The sequence below is a fragment of the Xyrauchen texanus genome, chromosome 2 (genome assembly GCF_025860055.1).
Source record: "Xyrauchen texanus isolate HMW12.3.18 chromosome 2, RBS_HiC_50CHRs, whole genome shotgun sequence".
Taxonomy (NCBI): Eukaryota; Metazoa; Chordata; class Actinopteri; order Cypriniformes; family Catostomidae; genus Xyrauchen; species Xyrauchen texanus.
Window position 1 is genome coordinate 60,601,696 of NC_068277.1, and position 13,530 is coordinate 60,615,225.

Sequence of the window (13,530 nt, forward strand, 5' to 3'; positions counted from 1 at the left end):
TGTTTTGTAATGTGTTAAACCTATGTCGCCGATTCCTCATGTAATTTGAAAACGCTACGACTCCCATGACAAGACAGACAGTTGTGTAATATGAATAGTACCACGATCCGACATCTTTGAAAGTCGTGTAGTGTGTAGAAGGCATTAGAGATGCAAAATTTGTCCAAATCCCCCCTACTACTCAGGCGCAATAGAGTTTTGATTCATCAAATCGTATAGAAGAGTTAAACCAATTAAAAGTTTTGGTTGTGACCAAACATGACCCAATGGCCAAATTAATTTATTAACCTATATCTTCTGAACTCAAAGTCTGAACTTAATGAATCATGGATAAGTTTTACGCAAAGACATTTTGAGGAGGCATGCCAAATTTTGTCCAATTCTGCCCATAGGGAGTACGACAACAACAACAACAACAAAAACAGTTATAACTCTGCAACAGTTCGATTAAGAATGTTGAAATCGGCATGCCCATAAACATATCCTTAAAATATTGATTGTACAACTTAACCAAAGTTGCTGCCAGGCAGCCAATGAAATTATGAAATTGGCATCAACTTCCAAGTTGCCAAAATTAGGCTGTGTAAGAAAAATTGAGAGAAATTGGCCACAAATTGGTGTTATAAATAGCTAACATACTCTATACTATAGATAATATATGGTTACTAATATCACTATGGTTATTACTCTGGAACTTTAATTGCTAGAATATTTATTTTCCTTCTGATTCCTTAAGTGCTCATGAGTCAGTCGGTCAAATGGATTTCAATTTTTGAGGGAAAAAACATCCGCCATAGTTAATGTATTGAAAAAAATAATATATTTTTTAAAATCATCCTAGGTCGATTCTCTGATTCGCAAATACTTGTCGGGCTTCATCCCTCATGAAAAAAAAAATCTAAATATGTTTTAGTCATTAAATAATTTAGCTGATATGCACCAATTTGAACTATGAATGACATATGAAAGATACAGTACACTACCAATTTTGTCCACTAGGAGAAGCCATAAGATAAGAAATCCTTGGAAGTTAGCAAAAACCATGCCTAAAAAAGTAACTAGGTTACTTGGTATTGAAATTACTTTGCCCCTGTCAGATACAGTTGAAGTCAGAAGTTTCATAGACTTAGGTTGAAGTCATTAAAACTAATTTTTTAACCACTCCACAGATTTCATATTAGCAACGTTCATCTATACAAGCAATAGTACACAAGTATAAACACCATGGGACCACGCAGCCATCATACCGATAGGGATATACAAAATTTGCCTTTTAATAATGACAAATTCAATTGTAAATATCTATATTTCATATACTGCACATGATTAAATGTCGAAAGTGCTGTATTTGTATTTACATTTTCGCTTAACTGAAGGTCTTATTCTCAAATACTTTGGTTTCACTGTATTTGTGGAAGATCGGATGTTACTGGTGAAACTAGGAACAGCCTAAATGCACTCCAGATTGAGCAAAGAAAAGCCATTTGCAGCATAATCCCTTGTGCAGATAAATACTTCAAATCACAGACACATTCACACACACACACATACATCTCTCCCTTCCCCTTCCCTCTATCTGAACCTGCTTTACTGCTAAAGTAATCACTATTGAGTGTATGAAGGTCATATAGATGCAGAGATAGTGTTGGCTAAGAGGACAGTGAATGGGAGCTTATTAAAGTTGTTTTAATTGCCTGACATCTCCGATTCTGAGAATAAGCTCAGAAAATCTAATGACCTTTATAGATTTAACCACACTTACTGCAGTTCTGTAATGCAGTCGTATTCTTTGGCTCTGTGAAGCAGCACCCATGTGATACACAATTAAGCTCTGGAGAAATCAGTAATACTGAAAATTACTTCTTTTTGGTTCAGCTTCCAGTAGCCATGGGTCTGAACCCGCTCGAGGTGGCCGTACTCATGACTCAGACCAGCAGTCACGTCAGTCCACTGATGACAGGGGTGAGTTTCCTTAATTCACTTACTTTGAAATTAATGTACCGTGCTTCTCTGCCTATAAATGTAAAGTTCAGCCAAAATTATTTCTGTACAGCTCTTTTTCAAGCAACAACATTTTATAATGACCAATGAGGCTGTCAAGTTCCCAAAAGCAGTATATGAAAGGAAACTAAGATTTATTTGTTACATTATACGTAGTGTTTACCACAAATTTGCAGCAAATATTTTTCACAGGCAAATGAGCATTTGATTTTTTGCCAGCAGTACTTTTTGCCAGTAGTGGTGGACCTCCGGCAAACCTTTGGCAACAATGGACAATTTGCCACTAGTTTGCCACAAAGCTCATTTGCATGTGAAAATTATAAGTGGCGAATTTGCCACAAGTTTGCACCAAATTTGCAAAGAACCCTCGATTTTTGTAAGGGGATGTTATGGTTATGTTTTTTCTCCACCCAGATGTCTAATTTCCAGACGTCAGCGATGTTGAATGTTGCAAACACTTTAGACTTTGGATCGGATCCACTTGGAAGTCTCAGTATGCTGATGTGTGGGACAGTCTTTAACTCAACATCCAATAACACGAGGAGCGCCACCGTCCGAACAGCGTCAACAGTCCCAGAACAACAGAACACACGTGCTGCAACAGCTGTGATGGAAGACACAAACACAAGCAACAAAAACACCAGTAAGAGCTGATTCTCAATCAGTACATTTTCTGAATAAAATCGGAGTGTTGCTTGCCTGGCTGTGCAAATGTTGTCGGTAGTTTCCAGGGCTTTGCTATGCAGTTGCTAATGTTAGCACAATGCTAGGATGTTCGGGGTGGTTGCTCAGTGGTTCCCACCTCGGTGATATTCTGGTCTCTAGAAATGGCATTTATTTATAAATATATATATATATATATATATATATATATATATATATATATATATATATATAGAATGAAATAGGTCCTGAGTGAAAGTAGCTCCTTACTCTCTACTGGTATTGAAAAATGGCACCTCCCTTTGGTTTTCACGGTCATTTATCTGTGATGGTGATAATGATACCATTTCTTCTTCCCTGTAGAAGAAATAAAATAACAATAAAATTATACATTTAATTTGGGATTCTATGCTAGTTTTATCTTATTTATGTGTATATTTCTAAATTCCACCATTAATTTGCATATACAAATAAGCTAATTCCAAAAAAATAACAAATAAATACAATGAAAATAAATATGAGAATGTGACATAAATTGTAGGCAGAGTGCTTCCATCTAGTGAACAAAATGTAAATAACATGACATGAAAACCATGTCATGCCTGTAATAGCAATACACGGCTGTAGCCACATACTATGTAGTTTGATGGTTTGTTGTATCCTAATTTTGTATTTTATCACAAGATATGCATATATATTTAGACATTATCATGAACAGTTTTGCATTTTAAAATGTATGTGAAGTGTCAGTTTTTGCAGTTAATGTCATGATGCTTGCAATCAAACCTGACAAAGGGGTTACAAAAAGACACAGAATTAGCATTTTTCTACCAATAATTTATTTCAAACATAAAAGTTTAATAACTAAAAGTAAATGCATAAGAAAACGAACATCAAGAAACAGAAATTAACTGCAAAATTCAGAAAATTATTTTAGAATATAAAACAGAAAAATCAAAGTAAACATTTTGCGATTTCAAACTTTCTACAGTAAAAATTTATTTTGGAAACGTGTGTGTGTGTGTCAGTTTGGGCAGGTTTAAATAGTTTATTGGGACTTATTTTTAGGTTACAAACTGGTAATTACAAGGGTATTATGCTATAAATGTGGTTTATGAGGACATTTCTAGGGTCCCCATAATTTAAATAGCTAATAAAAACAATGTTTTCTTGAAAATGTAAAAATGCAGAAAGTTTTTTTTTTGAGGGTTAGGGGATATAATCTTAGTTCATACAGTATAAAAATCATTATGTCTATGGAGAGTCCTCATAATGATAGCTGCACCAACGTGTGTGTGTGTGTGTGTGTGTGTGTGCATAGGTGCTCGCTAACAGCACTTGCCCCTACAGTCTTTTAAGGCTAAATGGGGGATCTTTGTGTGTGCGCATGTGTTCTGCATAGTGACTAATTTGTTTTGTTTTTTGAGAAATGTTATAGTCTCAACAATTCATTCTTGTGTGTGTATAAGTGGGTGTTTGAGTGGGTGTGTATGTTTTGCACTGAGGATGTTTTAGAGTCTCACCCTGTAATTTCAGTCTGTTTTGATTCTCTCTGTATTTTCACTGATTTATTGATCATTGTCTTAGAAAAAATATTTCCCATTCATTTGACCATGAATACCAAAGGTGTGGCTTTTTTATGTCACAAAGTTTTGTACTGCTCAGATAAAGCAAATAATTTCTATTAAATGAGAAAAAAAAAATTGGGTCAAAAATTACGAATACCATAAAGTAACAGTTGCAAGGTACCACTTTTTCTGTGTGCTTAAAATAAAATTGCTAATGCTAATATCACTATTATTATAATATTTGATAATATTATATGCTTTACATCCTCTGTTCATGACATTTCAGTCTGACACATTCGCTCAGAAGAAAGGTGAGACTCAAATCGGCACAGGCTGTTGATATTGCAGACGTGATGTGGTTTGTTTGTTTACAGTGTCTCAGCGCTCATGTGTTTGTTCAGAGTGCTTCTATGCTGGTGAATATCATGAGTACCGAGTTAATTAGTGACTCTGTTGGGGCGATCCGTTAATTACCTTCTCTTTGAAACTCCAGTAAATAGGATTGACTGTTTCTCCCTAAGCACTGGGCCTGCAGCGGGTTTCTGTTGTTCTGACACCACAGATCATAAAAAGCATGTTCCATTTGGCTCTTTTCTGTTTTGTTGGCGCATACTAATGGGATTGTGCTTTCTCTCTAAATTCTTTGTCTCGGATTGTACATGAGTTTCATTGTTGAGAGAGGAATCTGTTGCATTTTGTAGGACAAATTGTGTGTTATTGTGTCTATATTGTATATCATAAGGAATTTAAAGAGATAGATCAACCACAAATTCAAAAGCCAAAGTCTAGAAAGGAAAAAAACATGAAAGTTTCATAAAAGTATTCGAAACGTAGTCTATACAACTCGCATTCCAAGTCTTCTGAAGCCATACGGTATTCTTGTTTGGTGAACAGACCAATAATTTTGGTTTGTCAAATAATTTAGAAGATTGATAAGTGAACGTGGGCCAAAGCCAAAAAAATAATCGTTGGCTTATATCTTCTAATTTTTTTAGTAGGAGTTTAATAAAGTAGGTTTTTCGGAAAACTCAAATGGGAGGACGGAAATGTAATCTGAGATATACATTATTTTTTGGTAATCCTTGTAATCCTAGTCTGCAAACCCCATACCTACAAAGTTACTAGAGCAAATAAGTAACAAAAGTAAGTAGTGAAATTACTTTGCATTGACTGATCTGTTCTAACAAATTAGCCAATTTTGATAATTTCTTCCACTTTTTCAAAGTGCTTGGACCCTGATATTGATATATACTTTATTAGTAACACCTGTACACCTTCTTATACATGTGATTATCTAATAAGCCAATAATGTGATAGCAGTGCATAAAATCATGCAGATACGGGTCAGTAGCTTCAGTTATTCTTCACATCAAACATCAGAATGGGGAAAAATGTGATCTCAGTGATTTGGACCATGGCATGATTGTTGGTGCCAGATGGGCTGGTTTGAGTATTTCTGTAACTGCTGATCTCCTGGGATTTTCACATACAACAGTCTCTGGAATTTACTCCGAATGGTGCCAAAAACAAAAAAACATCCAGTGAACAGCAGTTCTGTGGATGGAAATGTCTTGTTGATGAGAAAGGTCAACAGAGAATGACCAGACTGGTTTGAGCTGACAGAAATGCAATGTTAACGCAGATAACCTCTCTGTACAATCGTAGTTCGCAGAATAGCATCTCACAATGCACTACATGTCAAACCTTGAGGTGGATGGGCTACAATAGCAGAAGATCACGTCAGTTATTTTAATAGGACCATAGTGTTCCTTATAAAGTTCTCAGTGTGTGTATATCATTGCTGTCAGATAAAAAAAATAGAATCAGGATTAATCGCATACATTTATTGTATTTAATCATGATTAATTGCACATTTTGAAAGTGCTGCAATTTGACTCTACATATATTTATTTTCTTGTAAAAATTTATTTATTTAGGTCTTTTGAAAAAAATTTAATAAAATGTCTAGGTTACTATTGTAACCCCCATTCCCTGATGGAGGAACACCCTTTCGACACATCGAAAGAAGCGACACTGGGGGTCCTTCATGAAGTCCTCGGTTACCTCTGAACTTGAGAAAAGGCCAATGAGAAATTGGCAGACAGAATTTGCATGTCCCTCCCCCGGACATATGGGTATAAAAGGAGGGAATCGTGCATCTGAAGAATCCGAGAATAAGGTTCGGCCATTACAGTGGCTTGGTACAGTGTCGTGGCTGGGGGGGACACAATGTCTCGTTCCATCCATCAGGGAACCGGGGTTACAATAGTAACCTAGATGTTCATTCGTTGTGTCGAATGAAGCGACACCTATTCAGTCACACCATGTGCTGAACCATGTTTGTGAACTGCTGATGCAGACTGCACGTACCCTTCCCCAGCACCCCATAAAAACGTCATAAACTTTTTAGGTTCCCGGCATACCCGAAAGAAGGGGAGCAAGCGACTTGCCAAGCATGGGAGCAGGCTGTGCCAGCCGCACCTTTTCTCTCTCTATGTTTCTCATATAGAGTGGCTGGGGCCATTTGTCATCCACTGCATTGTGGTGAGCCGACATAGCGGCTAAATAGACCTTCAAGGTGGAGGGGGACAGCCAGAAATGGAAGAACCAGCTATCTTCCTAGAGCTAGCCGCCCAGCGAAACTGAGCAATCGTGGGAGAAGGGCCTTGGTAAGAGAGGTGACTATGAACCAGATGATCACTCTGGTTGAGCTCCAGAGATCAAGTGTGGAGATTGGAGAAACTTGCAGAAGGTCAACCATCACCGCAACACTCCACCGATATGGGCTTTATGACAGAGTGTCCAGACGGAAGCCTCTCCTCAGTGCAAGACACATAAAGGAGCACCCAAAGGACTCTCAGACTGTGAGAAACAAGATTATCTGGTCTAATGAAATGAAGACTGAACAGTTTGGCCTCAGGTCCAAGCATCATGTCTGGAGGAAACCAGGCACCAATCATCAACTGCATACTACCATCACAACGGTGAAGCATGGTGGTGGTAGCATTATGCTGTGGGGGTGTTTTTCAATGGCAGGGACTGGGGGGCTGGTCAGGGTTGAAGTAAAGCTGAACACAGCAGAATACAGAGATATCCTTAATGAAAACATCTTCCAGAGTGCTCAGGACCTCAGAATGGGCCAAAGGCTCACCTTCCAACAGGACAATGAACCTAATAACACAGCCAAGACAAGACAAGAGTGGCTTAGGGACAACTCTGTAAATGTCCTTGTGTGGCCCAGCCAGAGCCCGGACTTGAACCCAATCGAACATCTTTGTAGAGACCTGAAAATGGCTGTCCTCTGACGATCCCCGTCCAACCTGACAGAGCTTGAGAGGATCTGCAGATAAGAATGGCATAAAATCCACAAATTCAGGTGTGCAAAGCTTGTCACATCATACCCAGAAAGTCTTGAGGCTAATAATTTACCAAAAAATTATTAAAAGCATTTTAGCTTAAGGCTGCAACATAACATGAAAAGGGGTCTGAATACTTTCTGATTGCACTGCATGTATGTGTATATATACTGGTATATATATATAGATGAAGTTATTCACTGGATTTTCCCAAAAATCGTTAATCGCGATTAAGAAAGAATATTTACTTTTTAAATTGATTGCATGTGTTAACGCTTTAATCCTGACAACTCTAATATATATATATATATATATATATAGACACACATACATACTGCCACCTCTAGATGAAACGGGACATGTTTTTGGACATGTACCCTGGTATTATCAAAGTATACTTTGAAGCACCTTGGAGTAATACATAATAAAATGGAACATGACTATGGTAATCATTCAGTGGCAAAGTATTTCGACACTTAAGGCACATTTAAAAATGTATGAATGTCACTGCATTAGCTAAAAAAATATCGGAACAAGCGGCATTTACTTTAGAGGAAGTTTGTTAAAGCATAGAAAAGCAGTTCACAAAAAAGAAGTTAAGATTACAGTATTTGGATACTGGTTTTCAAATGTAAATGGAACATTTCCATCATTATGAATTACAACTGTGGTTGCTAGGACACCTGTTTGAACTTGAGCGGTACTGATGTCTTTTGTCCACAAAAAAATCACCTTGACACCGGCTGCTCAAAAGTCATTCCAAATATTGCCCTGAAATCATACATTGACCACTGTATTTTAAAGTACCAGTTTTGAATCCAGCTTGCACAGTTGAGGCATTAATTAACAACGTAAGTCTGTGATGTATGTTTTAGATTGTTTAATTGTATCGGGGGGGTTTGTTCTAGTCTAGTGTTTGTGCTGATGCTCGTGCTAATGTAACAACATAAAGCGTTGAGAAAATCTGATTTGCTTTCAGTCATTTGCCAGTGATTGAGTCTGTGCTTGGCAACGCTCAGGATTGTTGTGCAGGAGAGTGAAGCTGGTGATTTGTCATACTGAAATGCATTAAGTTTTTTTTGCATTTATTTCAAGAGTTTGAGTCGCACTGAAATTAAGGCTTTTCTGAAGGAGTGTTGCATTGAAAAACTAGATAGGTACATTTCCTGAAGAAAATGTGAGTGGTGCTTGCCGTGGCAAAACTCGTCAAATAGCATGCTTGAAAAGAACAAAAATTGTGGTCATAAATAAATCAATCCAGAAGTCTGTACGATTTTCAAAAATGAACAGGCTCAAAAAAAAAAAAAAAAAACTTTGAAAAAGAACAGAAATGAGACTTTTTTTTCTGTGGAATACAAAAGGACAATTTCAGGAAATCTTTCACCATACAGTAAAATTTCATAGTTTAAAATCTGTCAAGCTGCTTTAAGGACAAAAGCACCATAAAACGTTCAATTTTTGCTCTTTCGTATTCCAAGTCTCCTGAGGACATATGATTGCTTTTGCGGCCTTTAATTTGAATCTTAAGGTGTCTTTACGAAAGCCAAGTTAAGGCTGCTTTGATGCCCGATCAGACACTCCTCAGCTTGTTCTGGTAGTTCTGATGCTGCATTGAAACAATTGATAGGAGGTTTAAAATGGATGAAGATTCTTTCTGGTACTGTAGGACTACAACAAGGCATGCCAATACAAGTTGCGCTCCCTTAAAAAAAAAAGAAGCAAAATGCTGAAGTCTTGTAGTGGTTGGATGTCACATTCATACATTGTGTTTGTTGTGTTAATTTGCAGTCCCGCAGAAGCCCTACACCTACCCCTATCCCTAACCACAAAGATTAATAAATGAAAAGTTTGTAAAATGATTAAATATTCTGCAACTTAAAAGTTATAATTAATACAACCATACCGCTGTATCACTAGGTGGCGACAATGAGGAGAATTGTGATGAAAATGAAAGAGGAGAAAAGCTGTACCATTGTGTCACTAGAGGGCTAATTGGATAGCTGTATGCTAAGCTAACAGGCTAACCAGATAGCTTGTGAGTTAACTGGAGAAAAAAGAACAAATGTTTTTTTAATTCCACCATTTATATCTTCGGTTTAATAAAATGATATGTGACATAATCATATTTACATTTGAGTTGAGACAACATGAATCATTCACCGATTACACAGGATTTTAAGTTCTTTCAACAGAGCGCAACAGTGCCCACCAACTTTTTCAGTCGTGGTGGGTACGGAAGTATTTTCTCCATTCATTTTTCCCATTGACTTTTCATAAAATGGTGCACCATGATCCAAAACAACCAGCTCCGAGGTGCAAAAAAGTATTTAAAATCTGATAAAAAGACAAAGGTACAACACAGTGTACTTACCATCTTTCATGAGGGTACAGACTACTATCCCATGAAGCATTGCGAAATATGTCATTAAATAACAAACGATAAGAATATATACAACTATTGATTTTAGGTTGATGATCATAATTAAAGGAACAATATATTTTACGTTTATTGCAAAATATTTTGATATGTACTAAAAGATAAGTAGTTTAAGTGTGACTAGACACAGACTCGATTATGTCATTCACAGTGCTTCGTGGGAGTTAGCAGTCGCTCTGTGACAGGGCGGAGGGTGGGGCCGGGTCGTGATTATACACACCCAGTCCCTTATCAGGCTAATTAAGCCTCCGAAAGGGATAAAGGGACCGGGTGTATAATCACGACCCGGCCCCGCCCTCCGCCCTGTCACACGCTCCAAGTCTCTTTTTGTGGGTGCGGTTGGGCACGGTTCTCTGATTGGTGAAGCTTTCTCTGCTGGACCATGGATTGTAGTTGTACACCAGCTATCAAACACAATTTTTAAACAATGACGTTGAAATAACACAGACGGATGGCCTCAGTGGAAGCATATACCAACTGTCTTTTAAATGTTTTCTAAGTTATTGTTGAAAATCAATTCATCTATAGACATTTTGGGCCACACTGTTTTGCTCAATAGAATTGCTTTGTGATCCAAGGGGGTGTTACTTGGAGTGAGTGTGTCATGTAGTGTGTGTTCCTTGTCGTTTACGAGACACAGAATGAAACACTTCTGAAATCGGTCTCTGCTTACCGAAATTTAAATCACTGCCCCCAGTGGCTGAAGCTGGAAGTGCTGTTGACCAGTTTCCTGGTGAAATGTCCACAAGATTTTTATTGTGGACATTTCCACAATTTTTATTGTGAATGATGTAATACAGTCTACAGGAATACATTTTTATGAACCCTAACCCCAACCCTAAACCTCATGTTCAATATGTACACATTCATTTAAAATTCATATTTCTACATTTGTAATTTCTGTGCATTTATGCCATTGTGCTGTAGTATTAATCAGTCTGTAAACAGTAAATGCACCCTCTTGTGGTATAAATATCACTGAAGATGTGATTTCTGTGCTGCTTTTGCTGTGCAAAGACACCTCTAGTTTGAATCTGTGCTTAAGTCTTAGTCTGAAACTGCCCTTCCATTGCTTTTTGTATAACCAATACTTTACTGTCTTTGCAGGTGAATACTGTAAAAATTTGACAGACACATTGGAAAGTTCATCCAGCTTGCGTCTGTTCTGGAGAACTTTCAAACCCTTCCTGCAAGGAAAAATCCTCTACACGCCTGATACAAATGTTACACGGAGTATTGTTACAGAGGTACACACAAGCTAGTAGGAAATGAATGCACTTTAACATGAAGATTATTTATCCTTTTTAATAGAGAAATATGTGCCATGATGAATGTCTACAAAATGACGCAGTGTAATACAAGTGTGTTTGTGCCTGTGTGTGTGTATGAACAGCCCAATATCAGCCCACACTTCCACACAGCCTTTGATTGTGTCAAATTAAATGTTAAAAACATGTCAAAGTTTCATGTTTTCGGCTCAAAGACTGGAGATCTGTAACATGAGCTCGACTGCATCCGTGCACTGTCAGTAAATGTTGGCTTGATCAGGATCAGTCTGTTTCGTCTTCATGAGCTGCAGACACAGTGAAAGATCATCCACCGGAGGATGTCGAGTTCAGGCAGAGGTGTAGGATAAAGGGGGGCCATGATTGCGCTAAGTATGACATGTTTTTGGATCAAAATACTTTGTCGTCCTGAAACACCATTCCTACCAACCAATCAGGTTTTATTATTAGGGTTAGAGCTGGGGTTAATAGGTAGATAATGGTTAGGGTTGGGCATAGGACTATGTTTGTTTGGTTGAATTCATTTTTTTCAATTGTGTGATTTAGTCCCTTTTCTTTTTTTGAGAACTTTCTAAGGTAAAAGCAGATATTACGTTTCTAGCATGGCTGGAGTCACTCAGCACACCCTGAATTCAAACTCGTGACTCAAGGGGTGGGAGTCTGTATCTTTGCTTGGGCTTTGCCGCCTTATCCCTGTGTCCCCCCAAGTGCAAGTAAACCAAAGTACATTTTATCGTCATTACGCTAACCCTAACCTGGTTTAATACACACACACACCATCCACCTCCCTCTGTCATTGCCCCCCAGTTCGCCCCATCATTTCCTGCATGTAAGTGTAATTCTAGCAGGAAGATCTTGGGATTCATTCTATCAGGCATCTCATCCAATCACAACACAGCCTCTGCTTTATAAGGCCACTCAGGTGTTTCTCATAGTTGGCTTACTTACATTGTTTTCACCCTCCTCCACCCCAGCAGCACCAGTTTAGGTCCCTTCCTGGGTGGGGGTAAGCTCTGCTCCCTTTTGCTTCTGTCACTGCTTCTGGCAGGATCTGACAGTTCAAGCAAGTATCAGAGCACTGAACTGTAGGACTATGGCTCACGCCAAATTATATAAGTATCGCTACGTTCTTATTAATCCTAATAATCCTGAGTCTTTTCTGATAGAACGAATATTCTAAATCTGCCTGTAGCATGTTCTGGAGTTTTGTTACAGGACCACAAAATACCAGGTGTTCTTCCTGCTTGGCAAAATCACAGTCAGCATGTTAGGCACCTCAACAGTTGACATACATTACAGTTGTAGTTAAAGTTGCGTTATTTTGTATTTAGAGCTACATTACACCTCCGGTTGCACTGCAGCATGCTCGTCATGTTTCCTGGTACTCTTCACACTTTTTTAATGAAAATTTTCTTTCACAAGGCCAACCGCACCTTTGACGCTGTGGCTAAAGTGGGTGAACTGGCAGAGGCCTGGCTGCAGAATGAAGACGTGATCTGGGAATTTTTCAACAACAGCTCGCAGATCAACACACTAAGGGTGAGACTTCCTTGCCATGATCACGGATCCTCAACTCACACCACATCTCTTGATTTCAGGGTCTTTTTCCCATTTTATTGACAGTATTGATAGGAAGTGTTGGACAAGAGGGGGTAACGAGACCAGAAATCGACACCAGCCATATTCTAACTTGCATCAACAATATTACATTATTTACTCACCTTGATTGCTCCAAAAACCTAAATGGTGCTACTGTATCTGTTCTCACATTGATGGGTGAACAATTCCTTTAGTGCATCAGTGCATGTGAGCTAACCTCTTTCAAACTTTTAACGTGCCAAATATCAGTTGGGTCAGGTCATACCAATGGTTCAAATCAGCCGTTTAATCAGGAACGGCTTTACTAGTTTAGATATACAGCGCTGATTGTCCAATGTGAATGTAATTCAGTGTCCATTATTGTTATGAATGACTCACCTCTAGTGAGAACCTAGGCTGTCGTGAAAGCTCTTAAACGCTCGGTCTCACTAGCATTTGTGTGTGTGCGTGAGAGTTTGGTGCCCATCCTCTGTGATAGGGTGCATGAAAAGAGAAGGTAATTATGGGTAAGTGTGGGATCATTTTCAACAGCAGCAGGAAAGGGATTAAACAGTGGCACTCCTTCAGACAATCCCTCCATCACCCCATTACCTCTCTCTACCTCTTTCTCTTTCTTTATT

General features: G+C 38.3%; 1 protein-coding gene across 1 annotated transcript in view; it reads left to right on the plus strand.

Moving 5' to 3' along the window:
* The window catches only part of LOC127658362 (phospholipid-transporting ATPase ABCA1-like), a 191,370-nt gene that overhangs the window by 53,513 nt on the left and 124,327 nt on the right, over positions 1-13,530 (plus strand). Inside the window, exons 8-11 of the mRNA XM_052147617.1 lie at positions 1,876-1,962; positions 2,416-2,644; positions 11,133-11,272; positions 12,734-12,850. Of these exons, the coding sequence (XP_052003577.1) occupies positions 1,876-1,962; positions 2,416-2,644; positions 11,133-11,272; positions 12,734-12,850 (573 nt within the window). The remainder of the gene's footprint in view (positions 1-1,875; positions 1,963-2,415; positions 2,645-11,132; positions 11,273-12,733; positions 12,851-13,530) is intronic.